The following is a 23,563-nucleotide window of genomic DNA, read 5'->3' on the forward strand; positions in this document are numbered from 1 at the left end:
CTATGTGATGAGCTCGAAGACGGCCGGGGCTGCTCCCGCCCAGCAGCCCCAGGGACATGAACTTTAAGGGGAAGAAACTTTTTAAAAGCTGCAGTTTGTTTCTTTTCTTCTTGGAATTTATCGATAACTGAATTCACAGCATCACCAAACAACCCCATGGGAGAAAGAGGAGCATCTAAAAGAAAAGCTTTTTCTCTCTCTTTAATATTAGTCTGATTTAACCACAAATGTCTTTCTGCGGCCACCAGAGCTGCCATAGAACGACCCATTAATTTGGCCGATTCTCTGGTGGCACGCAGGGATAAATCAGCAGCCTGACGCAGTTCGCGAACTACGTCAGTACTGACCTCCTCACTCTCACTCATGTCCCTTAGCAGATCAGCCTGGTATGCCTGCGAGATTGACATAGTATGCAGACATGACGCAGCCTGACCTGCTGCCGAATATGCTTTACCCACCAAAGCCGAAGTGTTTCTTAAAGGCTTGGTGGGTAATGCCGGTGCCTTAAAAGACGATGCTGCTTCGGGGGAGAGATGGCTCGCAAGCGTCTCTTCCACACGAGGCAAAGCACCATAACCATGAGCCTTGGCTCCCATAATATTAGCGTATGTTGAAGTCTGGGGACTAAACACTCTATATGACACCGGTTTTCTCCATGATTTCGACACCTCGGTGTGGAGATCATGGAAAAACGGCAGGCACCGGCGTGGAGGCTGCACACGTGACGGCAAAAATCTCTCATCCAACTTTGATTTAGAAACAGACTCCTGTCTAGTCACTGGCCATTCAATATTAAGTTTTTCAACAGCTCTTGTTAACACCTCCATAAGCTCATCACTCTCAGGAGTGTGGGGTGGCGAATCCTCCACATCTCCCTCAACACTAACAACATCAAGTTCCTCAGAACTGGATAGCTGCAGCATTGGTGCCTCAGCCCGAGCGGAAGAAACCGCAGCGCGTGCTTCCGAACCCGGGACTGAGGCACTGGATCTCACAGGTGAAGGGAGAGATAAGGCAGAGCCCGTCTCAAACCCCGCTGTGAGATCCATCTGCGATCCCCACGATAAGCGCCGCCGCTCTGCCTCGGCAGAAGCGGGACCCGAACCGCGGGGAGCGCGCACCGAACCGCTCTCCTCAAAGAGCGATCGGCGGGAGCGGAGCGTCCTTAACGGCAAACGCTCGCAATGCTCACAGTCTGCTCCCTCGAGAGCAAACTGGGCATGCTGAACTCCCAAACAAACAACACAAAGATCATGTGTATCCCCGCTCGTTAAATAACGCGAGCAGGGAGGAACACACTTTCTAAACTGCTGTTCGTCCGCCATAATCTCTCAATATATATATATAGGGATAAATTGTTTGTGTGGTGCAGGGTATGTAAGACAGACAATATCACACAGGGACAGATTCACATGTAGCGCGACTGAAAGCACAGAAGCTAATGCGCTTGTGTTTTTGGGGTGCTTTATAGTTTCCTGGTCGATGACGTCACCCGCCTATGACGTTTCATCTCTCCATTGGGCTGATTCCATACGTGCTTCATGACGCACAACGCAGGGGCGTTCCCGCAGCGTTTGACGCAGCTCGAAGTTCCCTTGAAAGGGAAATGACAACAACATACATGCCAGAGGCAATGAGGTTTAAGCACAGTTTTAAGGAGGTTTAAGCACAGTTTCAATGAGGTTTAAGCACAATTTTAATGAGGTTTAAGCCCAGTTTTAATGAGGTTTAAGCACAGTTTTGACTCCTCCTCTTTATCCTTATATGGTGCTGCGTGTCCGTTTGAATGAAAACAAAGTTTGTGGTTGAATTGTCATGTGAACAGGAAGATCAGAGAGAAGAAAGACTTTCTGTGAGTAATCAGTTAAATTTAGATCTTTTCTTCACACAGATCTGTTTTATGTCTTCAGAAGACTGTTGGAAATGAAATTGTCCAACGAAAGTGCCCAATCTTGGTCTTTATTCAAAAAGGTATAAATGAACAAATCACCAGTGCTGGGGTAAAGAATCTCAACTTCTGATATCTGGGTTATAGAATATATTGTGAAAGTTTAAGGGTAGTAATACAGATCTAACCAATAGAACCATACACTGTAAAAAAATGTTTGTTGACTTAACTCATTATTTTGTGTTATCTTTTTGCATGGGTTTTTTTGAGTTTAACTAACTTATTTTGAAAAGTGTACCTGACAAATTTGGAAAGGTTTACCTGACAAATTATAAAGTACAGTGAACTGTTTTAATTTAGTTAAGTAATCTTTGAATCTAAGTTTGTCCAACTAAAGTTAAGTTTTCTAAACTACATCCAATAAGTTTGGCCAACTAAAGTTAAGTTTTCTAAACTACATCCAATAAGTTTGGCCAACTAAAGTGGTGTTATGAAAATCAAAATTTTAGCCACCATTATGGCGATCAGTGTTTGCTTTAATTGGGCTCGTGACTCTTAAACTGTTAACATTAGATTTTGTTTGGTAGTTGTATCAGAGTTATAACTGCCAGATGATCAAAGAGAAAAGGTGATTCTGATGGTGTTGGTTATGTTTTAACATACTCATTACTTGAGAGTTTTTTAGTGATTCTATAGCAAACTATATACACGCTTTTTAATATAGTCCAAAATATTTCTTAAAAGTTTTTCCGATCAAAACACTCTGAAAAATGATTTTATTTAGACACACTGACGTCAATAATCAGCCTATGAATCTCAACAATGGTGACAATTATAAAGCATGTTGCAGTGCAATCTGGGTGCCACCAATCAAAACTCATTCATGGCTCCCATCATGCATTGCGGTATGAATAAATTATGATCTGAAATGTCTTAGTAATATCCTTTTCCTAATTGAATATTCTGTTTGTCACCATTGTTGAGATTCATACACTGATTCTTTATGTGTGTGCCTAATTTTTTTTTTTTTTATCAGTGCAACTTTTAAGAAATCCTTTGGATTATTTAGACATTTCTAAATATTGTACTGTAGAATCACTGTGATGTTGTAATCAACATTATACATTTAAAGTCAGAGATAAGGCTTTAAACGAGCTTTGTGATGCAAGTCAAGTAATGATTATGTCAAAACATAACCAACACCGTCAGATCACCTTTTCTCTTTGATTATCTGGCAGTTATAACTCAAATACAACAGCCGAAACAAAATATAATGTTAACAGTTTAAGGGTCACAAGACCAACTAAAGCAAACATTAATCACCATAATGGTGGCTTAGAAAATTAGATTTTCTCTGTCACAGTGTCTGGTTGTGCTTCCCTTGTTTGTCACTAGAGGTCCTCGTTCTCACGGTGTCCGTCACATTTGACTTCATTTCCCAGCTTCTGTCTGTCACTGTCACTTATCAGTCCATAGCACTCAGCTGTTCCCCGTAATCATTGTTCCCAGCTGTTCATTGTTAGTCTTGCTAGATCTGTGTATATATTCCCTGTCTGTGTCAGTATGTGTACGGAGTTGTTGTTAGATGTCCTCACACTTTATGGTTGGTTTCTTGTCTGTTCATGTTTTGTTTCTTGTTTTTGGACTGCTTGATTATTTGGATTTGACCCCTGCCTGGAAGACTACGATTTGGATCACCCTATTAAAAACTACTGCTATTGGATTTTCTGCCTCCTGTGTGTGTTACGTGACATTCTCCTTTGGTGATTCTGCTTGTTAACATCAGGTGTCTTCAATAATGGTCAATCATCACTCAATGAATCACTTAATTAGCTCTTTAACTTTAACACTCCCAACTTTAACAAGCCATATAAACTCCCAGGAGAGTTCATTTAACACTGGAGATTTTACTGTGAATAATTCTGAAAAAAATGCTTTTACTAATGTACATTTGCACTTATGAATTGAATGTATGATTTATTATTATATTATTTGTTAACACAAGACTATAAAACGCTTATTATGAACTAAAAACTCACAAAAATCACTTTCACAATATAAAATGTCACACTTACTCTGTATCAGTCTATTTCTTCTGAAGACACGTGTAAGGATTTTTTTTGTGTGTGTGTGTAATTTAATGAATCTGTGCTCATAATTGTAAAAACATTGTTGAAGTTGAAGATTTATGTTTGAAGCGGTTTTAAAAGGTTGAAGTTTAGGTTTTAAGACCATGCAGTCTACCAGACAGCAAGATTACTATCAATGCATTAGAGTATAATTGAAGTAAAACCTGCAGAAAATGTAGTGCAGTTGTTTCAACTTACATTTATAAGTTAAAATAACAAGTATACTTGTTAATTCAACAGAAAATCTAGTGCAGTTGTTTAAACATACATTTTTGAGTTAAAATAACAATTTTACTTGTTCATTCAATTTTCAGTCTAGTTGAGGACAAGAAAACTTAAAATGCCTTGTTGTCTGGACAATCTAGTTATCTCTACTCAAAAAAATAAGTTGAAATAACTAAATTGCTAAAATATTTTTTACAGTGTACATTACATCATAGCATAGCATATATACATTATATAACAAGTCTATAAATGGTCAGTATCCGGCAAGATCTCTCTAGGTCCTTGAGACCCAAAAGGCTTCTCAATGTATAACATATAAAGAGAAGAAGGGAAAGTGGAGGGAGTAAATTCCATCCTCCATTAATGAATAACAGATGTTGGAGTACATTTTCTCCATTATATTCCCAATATATTATATCATTATATTCCCAAGACAAAGGCATCTATTGTGTTATAGACTTAAGCATTTTTACTGGACTATGCTGAGACTTTTAGGAAGTTAAACTTAACTTCTAACAAAGACTTAGCACAGCGAAGCGTATGGATGATTTGAAGGGTATTTTTGGAGCTTGACAGCAGTGGTTTGACTAACGGTCGCGCTGAGGCTCGTGGATCACTAAAATATCTTTACAAACTCAACATCTAACTAAGATAAATTATAGACATGCCTAAGTACGCATTATATACATTATTATATTAAACAACAACCTCTAAAACAAGCTGAGATATCAAAATTGACTAGATTTGTATATTTTCAGAAGAAAATGTGAATATAATGTTCTTTTGCAAAACTCACCCACAATACAATGGAGTGATTGCCAGTGCTTTATGGTAAAATTGGGTAAACGTGTAATCAGTTTATCTCAAATGTAGTTTTACTAATCAAACTGCAGCTTTTCAGAAAACAGAAGCAAAATCCCCAGTGTTAAATTAACACTCCTCAGTGTACATATGTGTCCACTTAAAATGAACACTGGAACGGTGTTGAAGTTAATGAGATAATTAAGTGATTATTAAGTGATGAATGAGCATTAGTGATGAACACCTTATGTTAATAAGCAGAATCATGGAACATTTGAACTTTTCAAAGTCTATGAAAAGATGCTGTGAAAACCTCTGAGAATCTTTCTAATGTTTGTGATGTCCTGTTCACCATTGCATTATTATAGACTTATAGCACATTCAGTAAACACACAAACAGCTTTCTTATTAAACCCTCTGGCTCCATCCAGTGGCAGATATAAGTTCATGTCCTGTTTACATTATAATTTTAAAGACTAAACATTACATTTCTTGGTTTCATTAAAATTAGTTTTATGTAGTTGTGGTGTATGGTAGTTGACACATAACACATTTACTCGCCTCCTCTATGTTCAAAAAGAAAGAGTGAATCTTTGGATGAATGAAACTTTAATCTAATTTAATAATTACATAGAGCCTTTGTTCATGCAGATTTTTGATGACCAAATCAGAGATGAAAGGAAGGAAGCAGAAAAACTAAAGTTCACCTGTCATCAGTGATGCTGATGTTTCTCTCAAAGCTGCTGTCCGTGGTGCTGAATACACATCAAACCTTGATATTATTATTGTCTTTATGCATAAAGTATCCAAAAAAAAGCCTCCTAAAAGCTGTTAATGTTTGTAAAGTGATTTCAATGTCAAGAAAAAAAAGAATCAGAATCCTTTTTTTTTTTTGTGCATTTCAATTTTTTTTATACAGGCTCTAGGGAGTGAACTTACATGAAAATTATACTGTCGCCCTCTAGAGGAAGATTTGAATAATGCTTATGAATTATGTTCAGTGTCATTTGTACTTCTATAGAGAAGATTAAGCCTGTATGAGCTCTCAGTGTCAGACACTGTAACCTCCACTAGGTGGCGCTCTTTCAGTGTGATTAATGTAATATTCAGTCAGTGCTGATGGGGGGAGGAGCCAGTAAAGCTGATCATTACTGATAAAGAGCTGAAGAAAGAGGAAGGAACTAAAGCAGACAGATGTAGAGACAGAGAGATTCACACAGATTCACTCTGTTTCAAAACAATGAGGGAAAACTCATGATCTTCATCAGAGAACTGAACCAACATGATGCTGGAAGATACGCAATTGAAGTCCTTTACAAGTGGCGTAAATATATGACTTTGAATGTGGAAGAAGGTCAGTCATTTTAAGAAGTCTTTGTGTAGAAAAACCATTTCAAAGTTTTTTTATATTCATAAAATATATTTATTATGTGAATTATAGATTCATGTTGTAAAGAGTCAAAGACAGTGATGGTGAATATTGGAGAAACTGCAACCTTCAGCTGTGAATATTCACAGAATCATATTAATAATCCCAAGATCATATTCAAGAAAGAAAAGACTCTATTGAGACGATGTACACCTCGAAGAAGACCGAAAGATTCAGTGTTTCTGATGACAGACATAAAAAGCTCTTCAGTGTGAGAATTTCTGCTGTGACTCCAGATGATGGAGGAGTTTATTTATGTGGAGTTTGGATCAACAGTCAACCGTACAGTTTCTACATTATTAATACTGTTCATCTACATATTATTAGTAAGTAGAACAAACTCAATCAAATCTGGCAATAACAAAAAAAAAACATAATTATATAATATATAAATTGTGAAATATAATTATGTAATATGTAATATATCAAACTATAATTACATAATTTGTCTTTGAGGTTTTATTATATTTGTGATTGACAGCTAAAGTGGGCGTGTCTAGAGTGATTGGCCAATCAGGAGGTCGTATGATGATCAAGTGTGAACATCCTCAATACAAAACCAAGCCAAAATACATCTGTAAAGAATCAGATGGATGTTCAGAGAGGAAGACTCCAGGAGTTCAGGATGAATGGATGGAGAATGGAGATGTTTCTTTATATGACGACACCAGAGCAGAAGTCTTGATGGTGTTTTTTAGAGAGCTGAAAGCTGCAGATGCAGGAACATACAGATGTGGAGTGAATGTGTCTCACTATACTGAGAGCTTCACTGAACTTCAGCTGGACGTCAGAGATGGTGAGGAACCAGAAATACTTTATCTGGCATTGTACAAAGTATTGGCTAACTTTTTATGCATTTTTGGGGGATTACAGATGCAACATTTGTGACTGAATCTGCTCATCTTGGTGAAGAAGTCAACATCACCTGTCAGATCCCAGAGGAACATAAAGTTCATTTCTGCAAAGATGATGATAATCACATCTGTCAAAATATCCGCACATCTGCAGTGACAGAAATGAGTCCTTCATCTGAGAGAAATGAAGAGAGAGTTTTTACAGTGAGCATCAGTAATGTGAGCGTGAGAGATGCTGGAGTTTACTGGTGTGGAGCAGAAACCAGAGACACACATTTGACTTTCATCTCCCTGACCACCAAAATTCAGCTCGACCTCTTCAGTGAGTGAATTCATATGATTTCATTGTAGAAAATACAGTATATTCAGAATCATGTGTGGTAAAGGAATAGTTCACTTAAAAATGAAAATTGTGTCCATCAACTGTCTGGTTGAGGGTGAGTAAGTGATGACAGAATCTTCATTTTTTTAAAGTGAACTATTCCTTTAAATATCCGTGTGTGTTTGTTTGCAGTGGCTCCAGTAGTGAGACGTGAAGGAGAATCTCACATCTTCACTAAAGTGCATTTAAACATCAACAAAGGTAAGACAGTTCCTTCACACTGCCTACGAACAGGTCTCAGGCCGGATAAATCAAGCAGCAGTCAAGAATAAGAGGCTGTATGATCGAACAGCCCGGGAGGCACCGTTACTACCGGGAGAAAGAGTACTGGTAAGGGACAATCGCCGCCAAGGGAAGGGTAAACTGAGCGACCGCTGGGAGTCCCAACCATACGTGGTACAGCGGCAACCTCGCCCAGACCAGCCTGTATATGCCATTCGTCCCGAAGGGAGAGCTGGCCCAGAGCGAGTGTTACATCGGAATTTGATCCGTCCGTGTCCCAATTACCCGAAACCAGTAGAGAGAAACCCCCCGGTTGAAACACCATCGATGCCCTCGCTGTTGGGTTGGCAGTGGTCCCAAGGGGACTGGGCGCAGAGCCGCGCCAAGTAGATCCTGCCTCACCGCCGAGGCGATCACAGCGGGGTAATCGAGGCCAGCCCCCAACATGGTACGGAGACTGGGTGGCCGAGCCCTTTTCTAGGGACTAGAACAGTTTGGTGGGGGGGTATGTCACAAGGTGACAAATCCAGCGGAACCAATTTCCGCTGGGAGTGTGTTTCCCCCCCGGGACAATTTCACTGACACACCGTGCGGGTTTGCTTGTTGTCAGTTGCCATGACAGTGGCAGCTGATTTAGCTAAGCGGTACCAGGTGCGGGCGTTTGGTGTGGGGATTTGTGATTGGGAAACACGGCCTAGAGAAGCAGTTAAAAGGAAAAGGAAAAGGCATTCAGGTGTGGTACTTCCCCGGGAGCAATCGATTGTTTTGGCAGTGGCTTGGATTTGCTGGGATTTTTGGAGCGGCTGTGAGGATCTGACTGGAAAGGGGTGCAACAGTGGTTGTGGGAGTACAAGCTGGAACGTAAATTGGATGTGAAGTGAGTGTACTTTGGAGATTGAGTCAAGATTGGAGAATGTCATCACTCGAGAGAGAAAGATAAGTAATGAAACACCGGATCCGTGTGAATGCATGTTGTGTATTGACCTGAATAAGGAATTGTGAAGTGTATTGACCACACATATAATTACCATCAAGAGTGTGAACTGATTCATCTGTGAAACCCTGATATCTTCTGCTGAGTGTGAAAGAGTGTTGAAGACGCTGTGTTCCATGCGGTGTGAAGTCCTCTGCATCTCTTCAGCTTCTGAGTATTGATCCAGCGCAACAGTGGAGGGATTGAACAGTGGGTGAGTGCTGGCCTTATTGCACAAAGGTTTGAGAGTGGATTGCGGTGCCCGAATTGAACGGTCACAAAGTATTGGACTTGACGTGAAGTTGCAGTGTGTGGATTTACACATTTACTTAACCGCCAGTACTCTCCAGTCCACATCCTCGCCCAGCGTTACGGAGCAAAGCCCTCAGGTTGAATGTGTATGTTCCATTTCGGCCACCAGGTCCTGTGATATGAGAGAGGAGTGTGATTGTCCTGTTTAACTTGTCTTGTCTATTTAAATAGAACGTTCTTCTGCCGCCGCCTTCGTGTGTGCTGCCTGTTCGGAGGAGAAACACACCCCAGCCTTAGTGTTGCCGTGGGAACCACCCAGCCCAGCCGTAAGCCTGAGTCTCCATTATACGGAAGGATCATGTTTGCTCTTGTATCAAATGCTCCGTCTATTTAAGATTCTCCTGCCACCGCCTTCGTGTGTGCTGCCTGGTCGGAGGAGGGACACATCCCAGCCTTAGTGCCTGTGTGGAGCAACCCAGCCCAGCCATTCTCCTGCCACCTCCTTCGTGGGTGCTGCCTGGTCGGAGGAGAGACACATCCCAGCCCTAGTGCCTGTGTGGAGCAACCCAGTCCAGCCGTAAGCCGATTCTCCATTATACGAAAGGATAATGTTCGTTCTTGTATTAAAGGCTTTTTCTATTTAAATAGAAGATTCGTCTGCCTCGGCCTTCCTGTGTGCTGCCTGTTCAGAGGAGAGGTCTATCCCCACAGCAACGCTGCTTGTTCAGACCCACCCGCTCCAGCCGTAAGTCCTTACTTCACCGAAATAGAATTGAACCTATAAACTTGTCTCTATCTTGGGTTAGAGGGGACCCTTGTCTCTGGGTGGAGCCGTCAAGGGCGGAAAGGCATCCGGAGGACCTCACACCTGCTGCTCAGTGACGCCACGGAGGAGAGCACCCTACACGGAGAGGATCTGCCTACCCGACTACCTTCCTGGCCGGCAGCGAGTCCCCCTCCTGGACTCCATCGCCCCCTGTGCCGGACATCAACCGAATAGTTGACGCTTGGGAAAAACCTGCTACCCACCTGTCCTGTGGAGAGAGTCCCCTCCTGGCCCGTGGCCCCGGCCCTGGTTTGCGCGGGTCGCTGCCCGCCTGTATTACGCCGAAAAGAGTCTACTTACCACGGTACTTACCTGCACGTCGGACGGGCGTTTGACTCCTTCCTCCTCTGTGGCGGGCAGTAACCCGGGCCCTTGCAGTGAACCCCTCGGCCTCCTCCTCCCTGGAAAGAGAGACGAAGCCCGCGTTAAGACTTTTAATTCTCGCTTTTATTCAATAAAGATTGTTACTTTTAGAAATTCTTCTTGTCTGCCTGGTCTCTGGTACGCTCCTCGAGGTGGTCCTGGGTTTGAGGGGTGGGCGCAGTCTGGCTGCCCCCCTAATGCTTCCAGGGGTCATAGATCCTCTTCTCAATATCATTAATTCATCTTTGTCATTAGGATGCATACCAAAAACTTTTAAGATTGCTTTCATTAAACCGCTTGTTAAAAAGACGCATCTTGATCCTAGAGAATTAGTCAATTACAGGCTGATCTCGAATCTACCTTTTCTGTCAAAGACACTAGAAAAGGCAGTATCCTCACAACTATGTTCCTTTTTAGAAAGAAATATCTGTGAGGATTTCCAGTCAGGATTTAGACAGTACTGTGGTGAAATAACAACAATGGTTCAATTGCAAGTAAAAAATATTTATTGTGATCAGGGTGGTGAGAGGGAGTGAGATGGAGATAATGTCCAGAGATGATGAGCACTTGGCAACACAGGGACGCTGGGACAGACCGTCCAATGGTGAAGACTGAAGATATGAGATGATGAAGAGTAATCCGGGAAAACGGCGATGAAGACAGAAATCGGGAACCAGGAACTGGGTAGCGGGGAGGAGTGCTGGACAAACAACAAATACACAGGAACTGAAGACCGGCAGGAACACAGCGAGAGACAGGCAGGAACACACGGGAACATCCACAACTCTCTGACAAAGACAGGGTGAAAACAGAGATATTAAATAGTGATCGCTGATCAGCTGCAGCTGGCGCGCTGATTAGACGCGGATAGTGGGAATCAGCAGCAGTGATCAGCGACACCGCCCACACCTAACACGCACACACAAGACGAGAACAGAGACAGCGAATGCATGAACCGTGACCGTATCATAGTACTGAGACAGGTCTCATGTGCTCTCACAAATTATTTGCTTTTATCATCCGATCATGGTTGTATCTCTCTATTAGTGTTACTCGATCTTAGTGCTGAATTTGATAACATTGACCACAAAATTCTTTTAAATAGACTTTAAAGAGTTTAAATCATCCTTATCTGACAGTTTGTAGCCAGTTTGCAGCAGTAAATGAAGAGATGTCTTATCGATCACAAGTTCAGTATGGAGTACCACAAGGCTCAGTACTAGGACCATTGCTGTTCACTCTGTACATGCTATCCTTGGTAGATATCATTAGAAAGCATCGGATTAGTTTTCACTATTATGCCAATGATACTCAGCACTATATCTCTTAGCGCCCCGACGAAACTTTCCATTTCAAGAACTGAACGGAATGAGTTTCTAATGATTGGACCAAAAACCCCTGCACGTACTAACCTAGAATACTGTCTAACAATTGATGGCTGCTCTGTCAAGTCCTCGTCGTCGGTTAGGAACCTGGGTGTGCTCTTTGATACTAATATTACATTTGAAAGTCACGCTTCTAGCATCTGTAAAACCGCATTCTTCCATCTTAAAAATATGTCTAAATTACAACATATGCTTTCAATAAAAAATGCGGAGCAGTTAGTTCATGCGTTCATGACCTCAAGGCTAGATTATTGTAATGCTCTTATGGGTGGTTGCCCTGCACGCATAATAAACAAACTACAGTTGGTCCAAAATGCAGCTGCTAGAGATCTTACTAGAACCAGTAAGTATGACTATATTAGCCCGGTTCTGTCAACACTGCATTGACTCCCTATTAAACATTGTATACATTTGAAAATATTGCTGATTACTTATTAAGCACTAAATGGTTTAGCTCCACTGAATTGAGTGTGCTCTCAACGCATTATAGTCCTTCACGTCTATTGCGATCTCAAAATTCTGTCCAGTCGATAATACCTCCAAGAATATCAAAATTGACTGCTGGCGGTAGATCCTTTTCCTATTTAGCACAAACATTTTGAAATAGTCTTCCTAACATTGTCCGGGAAGCAGACACACGCTGTCAGTTTAATTCTAGACTAAAAACACATCTCTTTAACCTGGCAATAACATAGAATAGTATACATTCCTATTATTCAAATAAATTGTGATTATTAAATCAGAAAATTCTTATTAGGCTGTATAAATTAGGTCAGCTGGAACCAGGAACACTTTATATATATATATATATATATATATATATATAAACTAAATTAATAACTTTTTTTAAAACAAAAAGAAACATCACTGAACTTACTTAAGCTGGACTGTGACGCTATTTTCATCTAAACAAACTTTGTTGCATTTTCCTGTTGTCTCTGTAAAGCTGCTTTGAAACAATCTGTATTGTAAAAAGCACTAAATAAATAAATGTGAGTTGACTTGACTAGAAACATAGAAACATGACGCGTGTAGACCTCTAGATCACTGGTTCACCTAATTCGTTACAAGGTAGTTTGTGATGTCATCAATACCAACGATTTGAAACCGCTTTTTTTAAACTGTCTTGGGTTCACTGCAGTTTTAAGGAGAAAATACTCAGCAATGGTGTTGACTTATAAATTTACACATTGTCTTAAATCAAATTAAAAACACAACATATAGATGGGGTACTTTAACTTTAAGGGGGACTTTAACAGAGGTTTAGACATTGATTTGTTATTGAAAATGTTTGGTTGCCATTATGGTGATCAGTGTTTATTTTAGCTGGGCAGTTTGACTTTTTATATGAGTTGGTGGCTTTTATAACAATGTTTACAAAAATACGTAATTGTTACAAAGGAAGCCAGAAACAAAGATGATACAGTATTTATCATCATACGTTAGAATGATTTACTAAACAATTAACCAATTTTGGTCTGGGATAAGATTAGTGAATTATTCTACTTTGTGAAGCTGAAATATATATTACCTGATTGTTTTTGTTCCTGGCTGTCTTTGCCTCAAATTATTTTTTTTGGTAAACATTATTACAAAGACCACAAACTCACAAAAAAAAAAAAAAAATAATCCGAAACTCTGTTAATTCTCAAAAAGGGCTTCTGTAGATGTCTGACATAAATAAAGTCAATCTGGTTAGTAATAAGTGGAGCTGGTAATGCTGTTTGTGGAGTTATTAAATCCTCCTCTGCTGAGATCTTAAGAGATTTCATGTATTTTATTATCTTCAGTTGATTTATTCTAAAACTGTGGCTGAAGTTAGTTGTTGTTATTGTGTTTCTCTTTCCTTCATTGATTCTGCTTGTTAACAGCAGGTGATCATCACTTAATTAAACACTTAATAATCTCATTAACTTTAACACTGTTTAGAGTTACTTTAAAGGGATAGTTCACCCAAAAATGAAAATTCTGTCAGTATTTACTCACCCTCATGTTGTTCCAACCCCGTAAGACCTTCGTTCATCTTCAGAACACAAAATAAGATATTTTTGATTAAATCTGAGAGCTGGATCACTCCTCCATAGGCTTCTTCAGGGATTGAACTTGCAGGCCCCGAAAAGTTAATAAAGACATCGTTAAAATAGTCCAAGTGAAAAAAAAAAAATAAACTAAAATAACGACTTTATTTAAACTATTCATTTCCTTCTCTGTGGGCCTCGAGTCAGTTCACTAGTGTAGTTCCCTAATTTTACAGCGTACGCTTCTGTTGTTGTACGTCACACGCGTCACACACATGACCACCGTCGGCCAATAGTGAGCCTACGTGTGACGTAGCTCTACGGAGCTCTAAGTTAAGTGACTAGAGGCCCATAGAGAAGGAAATGAATAGTTGAAATAAAGTTGTTATTTTTGTTTGTTTTTGCGCACAAAAAGTATTCTCGTTGCTTGATAAACTTAAGATTGAGCCACTGTAGTCACTTGGACTATTTTATTGTATAATAAATTTGTATAATTTTTTTGACAATGTCTTTAATAACTTTTCGAGGCCGGCAAGTTCAATCCCTGAAGAAGCCTATGGAGGAGTGATCCAGCTCTCAGATTTCATCAAAAATATCTTAATTCGTGTTCCGAAGATGAACGAAGGTCTTACGGGGTTGGAACAACATGAGGGTGAGTAAATACTGACAGAATTTTCCTTTTTGGGTGAACTATCCCTTTAACACTCCAGAGTGGGACCATATGTACTCTGAGCAGTGTTGATTTAACTGGGGATTTTGCTATTCAGCCTTTCAGAATATAAAACAGAAGAAAATAAAAAAATATTTGAGGGATAGTGTGATTTAAAGAGACAATAAAGGCATTGAACTTTTTAAAGACTATGAAAAGATGCTGTGAAAACCTCTGGACAACCTCTCTAATGTTTGTGATGTCCTGTTCACTATTGCATTATTATAGACTTATAACACATTCAGTAAACACACAAACAGCTTTCTTATTAAACTCCCTGGCTCCATCCAGTGGCAGATATAAGTTAATGTCCTATTTACATTATAATTTCAAAGACTAAACATTACATTTCTTGGTTTCATTAAAATTAGTTTTATGTAGTTGTGGTGTATGGTAGTTGACACAGAACATAATTTTCTTTGTGTTCTGAAATAATGAAATGTAAATGGCACAGATTTATTCGCCTCCTGTATGTTCAAAAATAAAGAGTTCACCTGTCATCAGTGATGCTGATGTTTCTCTGACAGATGCTGTCCGAGGTGCTGAATACACATCAAACGTTGATGTTATTATAGTCAAAATCCAGATCTGGTCTTTTTGCTCCTATGAAAAAAAAGCTGTTCATGTTTTTCACAATTGATAAAAATGTTAAGAACCCAAAGTATCAGATGCATGTATTTTATTGTTTGCATTTCAAAGGTTTTTTTTTTTTTTAATACAGGCTCTCTAGGGAGTGAACTTACATGAAAATTATACTGTATGTCGCCCTCTTGAGGAAGATTTTAATAATGCTTATGAATTATCTGCAGTGTAATTTGTCCTTATGAAGAGAAGTTGAAACCTGTATGACAGTGGTCGGCAGCAGGTGGTCCACGGGCCAAAAGTGGCCTCTGCATCAACACGTGAATTCAGCTTCCTTTTTATCAAAAAGATTGATAAGACAATCAACAAACAAACAATAAAATCTTGATCATGGATGCTTGATCATTCATAGGTTAAATGAATGCATAGTTGTCTCTCCATTCTTTTTGTATGCCCCATTTTTGCTGTCAACTTTCCTCTTTAGACTCTTTGATGGTGCCATTTTCACTCACCAGCTAGCTTAAATGTTAACATCACTCAGCACACGACGTACTAGCATACCTCCAGCATGCAAACAATAAAAAAATGCAGTTTAGTAAGTGAGAATGCCAAGGAATAATTCTGAGTGTAAAAGTAGGCTACGTCAAATAACTATTACAATAAGTTAGGCTCCATTCTGTAACAAGCAAATTAAAATGATACACATTTATTATTCACAATATGGAAAGAGGAAATAAAACATATTTTGTTAAGAGCATGACTCAAACATGCCATTAATGGGCTTACACAAGTCCTCTTTTATTTTTTGAGTTATTTTTATCCATTCCGCATCCCCCACATATATATGTTTTAGCGAGGCGGTCTGGGTTGCAAGTTGGTGAATGAAGATACTTGCCAGGTTGAATGTCACTACTGCTTTATTAATATATCCAGTGTAAAACCCAGACATCGCCACACAAATGTGGCTTTTTGTTAATGACTGTCCCAATACAGGATTTAACACAGAGAAACAGCTCACTATCAGCTACAAAATACACTGTAACAGTCTGACACAGGCAATTCTAGTTGCATTTTTCACTTAGTCAATCCTTTGACTATGTTCTGGCCAGCCACCTAGTGGCAAAACAATGTTTTGGTCCGATGCCAAAATTACTTGCCGACCCCTGCTGTATGAGCTCTCAGTGTCAGACACCTTAACCTCCACTAGGTGGCGCTCTTTCAGTGTGATTAATGTAATATTCAGTCAGTGCTGATGGTGGGAGGAGCCAGTAAAGCTGATCATTACTGATAAAGAGCTGAAGAAAGAGGAAGGAACTAAAGCAGACAGATGTAGAGACAGAGAGATTCACACAGAGAACATTCAGCATAAAGAAGACTGAACTCAACTCACAATGAAGATCCTCCTCATCTTCTTCACTTTCTCCCTGATCTCAGGTCAGAGCTTTTCTCTTTCATCACTGCAGTAATGATGCTGTTTTCTGTTCATGAGGTTTCTGATCACAGTATCAATCTGATTGACAGGTGCAGTGAGATGCGTCAGTGTCACTGGATATTCTGGAGGAAGTCTTCTTGTTGATTCTGGGAAACTCTGGTTCAGTAACTCCGCTAAATATATGGCCAAATTACCTGAATGGAGAACAATAATAAATGATATGAAACATGATAATTTAATTAATGAAGGACGATTCACACTGTTTTGTAACAATGAGGGGAAACTCATGATCCACATCAAAGAACTGAACAAACATGATGCTGGAAGATACGCAATTGAAGTCCTTCACAAGTGGCGAATATATATGACTTTGAATGTGGAAGAAGGTCAGTCATTTTAAGAAGTCTTTGTGTGGTAAAACTATTTCAAAGATTTTACATTTATAAAAAAAAAATTTTTTTGAATGACAGATTCATGTTGTAAAGTGTCAAAGAGGGTGATGGTGAATATTGGAGAAACTGCAACCTTCAGCTGTGAATATTCACAGAATCATATTAATGATCCCAAGTTCATATTCAAAGAAGGAACAGACTCAATTGAGACGATTTACAGCACCTCGAAGAAGACCGAAAGATTCAGTGTTTCTGATGACAGACATAAAAATCTCTTCAATGTGAGAATTTCTGCTGTGACTCCAGATGATGGAGGAGTTTATTTATGTGGAGTTTGGATCCACAGACACTCATACAGTTACTCCATTATTAATACTGTTCATCTGCATATTATAGGTAAGTGAGACAAACAGTCATATCTGGTTCTAAAGTATCTACAGTCTGTGTATGTGGCAGATTTTGATTTAATGTTATTTGTGATTGACTCCTAGAGGGTCACTGTCCTGCAGAGTTTAGCTTCAATCCTAATTAAACACACCTGAACCAACTAATCAAGATCTCCAGGATTATTATACATTTTTTGGGTTCTTTCACAGCGCAGTTTAGTTTGATAGGGGCATGGGTTGCATAAAAAATTGGTAATGTGTATGCTGTCATGTGGACCCGGGGTACCAAACCCGAGACTACCTGAAGGGTATTTAATTGATTTTTGAATCAATTGAACCAATTGCTTCGACAAAGGATTCACTGTTTCGAAGCGTTCGAAAAGCCACATGCTGGTGACTCCTGCTGGTCAAAACAGTGTAAATGCAACAAAAACTCATGCCAAACAGGCATAAAACCCCCTTTTACAAACACATTGCAAATGTCTAATTAAAACGTTTATAAATGTATAAAACTGATCAGAGATCATGTAAGAACCATAGAGACTTCTGGGGGGCAATCTCAGTTAATTAGCATGATTCATGGCTTTACAGAGATCATCTTTTCAAAACAGTTATAATGTAAAGAAGCCTGTGGGAAATCATTGGCTCGCAGTCAGCTTTCTCCTCAAAAGAGTCCATTTGCAAGCAGCAAAAAATCACCTTCATGTGACACAAAGCAGACCCAAGTGTCATTCACTCTGCTGCATTTAATAGCACCAAATTAATTTAAAAAAGCACAATATATTGAACCGAGTATATTTTATCTTGCACCGTGCAGGTTTGACATTACATTTGACAAACCCCGTCAGACAAGCTAAACAGGACAGAAGAAATACTGGACACCTGGTATAAAGAGACTGGAGGTGTTTTATTGTGTTGATGAACAGACTGTTTATTCCAGATCAAAACCACAGAAATGAGCTGAAGGTTCGGAGTCTGTCACGTTCAGTTTTGGTTTCAATTTAGTTCCCCTTTGTCAGTTACTACTGCGTACGTAATGACTGATGAATGGGGGATCTCGCTTGAGCGATCAATCCACTTAGAGTGTAAACTAAACGAGCGAATGCACAATGCATGCGATAATTGCACCAGCTGCTGTGCATCGTGGTGCGAGCTTATAATGATATGCCAAGACTGCGTTCGTGGGTGGTTTATGCTCTTTCATGAGAGCATGACCACATTGGCATGTTGTTCGTCTTGCCTTTCTTATTAGGGCTTGAGTGCTCAGCGTGCCGTGTGCCGTCGAGTTTGATGGCCACGTTCACTGTCTCGCAAGCCTGGCAGCTTCCGGGTGGGATTTCTGGTCCTTTTCATGAGGGACCAAGCATTTCATTCGGTGCATCGAGGATCAGGTGTCGATCGCTACATCGGAGAGAGGGCTTTTACACTCTGGATATAAAGATGATCCTGAGTTCCCACTATAATGGTGTGTGTACTCATGCTGAATCAGATTCAGACTTGATAGCCACACTTTCCCGGCCTATACTGGGGGCGCTGTGCGACACGTAACGCCTTGCCCCGCCCCCGTGCCTGCAGTATGGAAGCATAATGGCGCCAATATGGCAAGCCAAACATGCCAAAATCTGCAGAAAAAGTTTTTCCTCTCTCACTGCCTATGGTGGTGAGGTGACTGTGCTAATTGCAGACCACCTCTTCCCTGAATGTGATGGCCACACTGCAAGTCTGTGGAAGGCCAAAACACTCAATGCACAAGGATAGTTCTGGCTTGAGGTTGAGGTTGAGCTGCGCATAGTGACTGACTGTGGTTTAAGCCCCTCAATGAGGCCCCTCTATGCACTGAAGTGGAACCTGTTCGTTGGATGGTGTCCAATCACGATCAGAGTCATGCTTTCTTTCCTTCAAGATGGAGCAAAGGCTGTCTCCCCCTTCAACCTCAAAGTGTATGTTGCCGCTATTACCACACATCACAATACCGTTGAAGGTAATTAAGAAGGTTATTATTATGAAGGTTATTGGGGAAGCATGACCTGTTTGTCAGGTTCCTGATGGGAGCAATTACACTGAATCCTCCTCGCCTTCTGAATCGCCCCACCACCAGTGGCCAGTAGCATGAAGGACCCATTCTTAGTGTCGGCTTGCAACGCCACTCCCACCCTGCTGGGCCGGATACGTGTGTCTATTTGCTCCAGTAGTGTTCCCCAGAAATGGCTAACCCTGTTGAGTTCCTCCGTCACCCCTGCGGCAGTCAGACGTTGTGGAGTGTCTGACGCCAGGCCTACACTCGTATGCATTGTGGAACCTGTGCTAGGCTGGGTGTCCATATGTAGTGGTCCTTGCTGGTGTTCTTTCCCCCCTTGAACTAGGCTGGAACCACCACAGAGACTGCCATATGTTGCACTACCCTGCTCGGCTAGTCCATATGTGTAACCACCACAGTACCTCCCTCCAGGGTAGGATGTGGCTTCCGCAGGGTCCCCTTCTCCAAAGGCATGAGTCAGTCCATCAGTCATGACCTACGCAGTAGTGACTTACGAAGGGGAACGTCTCAGTTACATATGATAACCCTCGTTCCCTGAGGAGGAAACGGAGATGTACGTCCCCTTGCCACAGTTGCTCTGCTTCGGCTGTATGGCCCGGAGTCACAATCCGGCTCCTCAGCGGAAAAACAAAGATGCGATGCAATTATTGCACACCAATGTGCATTGGCTCGTTTGGTTTACACTCGAAGTGGATTGGTTTCTCAAGCGAGATCCCCCATTCGTCAGTCATGACGTATGTATTCGTCCCTCCTAGGGGAACGAGGGTTACCATACGTAACCAAGGCTTTTTCATGGACTCTTAGGGTACGTTAACACAATGACAACCATATGCTTAAAATTATGAAAATGATCCTTGCCCATACTGACATTTCAACTTTAAAAAAATATCTTAATCCACACTACACAAGCGAAAACAAATGTCACATGACCTTTCATGCACACTGGGCATGCGTGTAGTGTAAACCGCTGCGGTTGCTCTAATAATAGCTTGTCTCTTGCACATGTAGGCATCTGCAGTGTTATAAAATGCAGAGTTTAACTGCACGTTGGCTGCTAGAAAGGACCACAAAGTCAGCAAAGCTTGCAGTTCCGTCTCCATGTTATCGTTTACACGGTCGTCGATGCTGGTCTGTTACAGAGCCATTGAGAGAGACGGCTCTCATATTGTCATGTTCTGGTAGCGTAACGGTCATGTGACTGGCTTGACGAATCAGGGAAGGATACGCAATGATCTAGAAGACGCTATCAGGAAGCGAATGTGGGCAGCCATGCCTTCGTTTTCAAAAGTCTCCATTTAGGTCCGTTTACACTGAAACACAAGGGTAGTGTACAGAGGTGTAAAGTACAGGTTCAGAAAGTAAATGTCCTCCTCAGTATTTTGTTCCAATCACCTGGATTTGCTAATTAGCACAGTTTTTCATGGAGGAAATAGAACTAATTAGTGAAATCAGCAGGCTGAGTTCATGGGTAGAATAAACATATGGCAGGACTTTTACTTTCTGACCCCTTGACTATACACCTCTGGTAGTCTAGATACCATTTTAAAATGAAAATGCACTAGTGTAAACAGGGCCTTAGTTTCGTTGTTTGTCATGTTTTCATTATGTTGTCATGGTTACTATTTCATTTCACCTGCTCCTAGTTTATATCTGATTATCACAGATATATGTGTATGTGTTCAATTTTGTTTGTCATTGTTTGTGTGTAGTGCACATTGTTACAGTATTTTTGTTTGCTCTTTGTATTTTTGTTTAGATTTATATATAAAAGTTAAAAGTTTTGCATATTAGATCCGTTTAGCCTCTCGTCATCTTCCTGCCTGACAAAACGTTACAGTCTCAGTTTAATTTGGATGTGCAGAATTAACGTCCTTTATTCAGGAAACCCACAATAAGACCAATGAGACTCAACAGAGACAGAAACAGAGATGAAGCAGAACGTGTGCAGATCTGCAGATGAGAGACTGAAATACACTCGTTCTACTGCAGAGTATTTCAACCTTAATGAATAATAAGTAAAAATAGAATTAATGAAGCTTTAATTCATTCAATTTTAATTCATTAAAAGCATTAAAACTCCCTTGGTGATGTTGCTAAAATCTTTTTTAAATCTTTTATTTAATACATATTATTTTATATGTATATAATTATATAATTAATTTTAAATTACATTATTAATATAATTAAGAAAATGTTATATATTGAGTGTATATTAATGCTTATATATTTATTTGTTTCGGCTCACAATTGCTCTATACTCAATATAACCTTTAAGTGTTAAAATATATATTTGTGTTGGATATAAAAGCACACTGAGTTGGATTTCATGGTCAATTCTCAATATAAAACAGATAAAAACAAAGTAAATGATTAAATAGCAACAAAACCAGAAACAGAGCAGCTTTATGTTTACAGATTAGACATCACATCATGAGCTCGTCTGATATATTCATGTTAATGTAAATTGGACCTGAGTGTCATCAGTTTGAATATCTGTGTAGCTATTATTTCATTAATGTTTAGCTCTTGATTTCTCTTTATGTGTTTGTGTTTTATTTTCAGATGTCTCAACGATCATCAGTATTTGTTTGTGTGTGAGTCTGCTGCTGATTGGTGGATTTACTCTGACTGTGTGTAAATTAAGTCATACGAGAAGAGGTGACGCTCACACTCACACTTCAGATCGGTCTACTGTACAATTACCCACAATCCTCTCTGATGGGCTCCTTTACACGTCAGTCAGTTTCCAGAATCATGAAGAGTCTCTCAGTGAAGCTTCAGTCACTGTCAGTAAGAACAAACTTTACTCTGATTACACCACGGTCATTTACCACACAAGACTCAACTAGTTGCTTTATAATGGAGATCACAGATCATCACTTGTTATTATTAATGTAGAAACGTCCTGCTGTCTGTTGAACCATGAGACACTTTAAAGTTTCCAGTGGTGCTCATGTTGCTTATTTCACATGTTTAAAATAGTTAGTCAGGCTCAGTTTACTGAGGTCGCGATGAAGACAGGAAATAAAACCCCCGAGTGACACTTCAGAATATACTGTAAAGTTTCCACTCCAGATGCAGATACACAGCAGCTTTTGACACGCATAGTTAATAAATACTTTTTTAGTAGCAGTTCAACCAAAGCCATGATGAGGAACATGTAACTTGAGAATCCAGAGCTGTTAATGTTCTCATCTTTCTGAATCTCCTGATGCTCTTTGACCAGCTTTGGATTTGTACATCCCAGGATTTCAGTCATAAATATATTGTGAGAAAGGCTGTTTTAGTACTTGATTGTTGTTTTTCCTTTGAGTTCACTCATGTTCTGTTTTTAATTATTATTATGTATGTGCTTAAACTTGAGCTATAAAATCATATCCCATTTATATTTATGAAATAAATGCTAAATTGCAATTGTTTCCTGTTAATCATCTAATGTGGATTTTAAGCCTTAGAATCACAGAAAGTGTATTTCATTAATGCCCATTCAGTTACTTATTTCTGGACACAACTTTCCACTGTCCAGTTACAGGACAACTAAAGTGGAGATGTAATGAGACAAGAACGCATTTAGCCAGTTTCATCTTCTTGTTCTTTTGGTTTAGATTAAATAGTTTTTTCAAGTCGGACTCATCAGCGTCTGTCTTGAAGCAGTGCATGACAGTTAGAAAGTGTGTCCGACTTGAGACGGCACTGATTCCTTGTTATTCTGACGTACGCCATCAAAGTACCGTGAGAATTATTCGAGTGTAATTATTCTGTGTCCCAATTCAATGGCTGAATCCTTCGAGGGACTCAGACAGAGCATTGTTAAATGGGATGGTCTAGTTTACTGAGCACTGTTCTTGTTGCCTAGCAACTGTGACAGCTGCTGTTGACGAGTGACAGTAACGTTTGTCCTGGACTTTTTTGAAAGTTACATTAAACTGTCTGAAAACTAGGGCTGGGAATCGATTCCAAAAAGAATCGATTCCGAGGCGTTGGGAATTGAAAGCCGATTCCAAAGGTGGGAATCGATTCCATTAAGGTTGTTTCTTTTAACACAAACGGCGGCCTGTAGCCGATTTATTTGTCAACACAATCACGTCAACTGTAAAGAAATTAAGTTCAGACTAAATAAATGGATCCAGTCGTGACACAAAGTATGGTTTAGGGTAGGATGATTATTTCAGCATTGTGTAGGCAATCAGCGCAATGACTGACCCAATGAAATCTTTAGAATCGGTTGCTGGGCGGGGGTTTGAACTTACTCGTAGTTTAGGACAAGAAGAAGATGT

At 40.0% G+C, this 23,563-nt stretch overlaps 1 protein-coding gene and 1 long non-coding RNA gene across 5 annotated transcripts in view; both read left to right on the forward strand.

Annotated features, from left to right (window-relative positions):
* LOC143705652 (polymeric immunoglobulin receptor) overlaps positions 1-23,563 on the forward strand; it is a 232,995-nt gene that overhangs the window by 189,948 nt on the left and 19,484 nt on the right. For 2 of the 4 annotated variants that reach the window (XM_077197509.1, XM_077197510.1), the window contains exon 3: positions 7,346-7,648. The exons of 1 other annotated variant lie outside the window; for it this stretch is intronic. In XM_077197509.1, the coding sequence (XP_077053624.1) occupies positions 7,346-7,648 (303 nt within the window). Of the gene's footprint in view, positions 1-6,984; positions 7,269-7,345; positions 7,649-23,563 lie in introns of those variants that run through there. One more of the 4 variants, XM_077197511.1, reaches the window with a different exon arrangement.
* Positions 16,256-17,259, forward strand: LOC143706627 (uncharacterized). Its single transcript, XR_013193000.1, has 3 exons — positions 16,256-16,472; positions 16,560-16,856; positions 16,941-17,259. It is a non-coding gene; the product is annotated as an uncharacterized LOC143706627 (long non-coding RNA).

This window comes from Siphateles boraxobius, unplaced genomic scaffold (assembly GCF_051911475.1).
Source record: "Siphateles boraxobius isolate OS27281-9 unplaced genomic scaffold, OSU_SipBor_1 111, whole genome shotgun sequence".
In the NCBI taxonomy this organism is placed as follows: domain Eukaryota; kingdom Metazoa; phylum Chordata; class Actinopteri; order Cypriniformes; family Leuciscidae; genus Siphateles; species Siphateles boraxobius.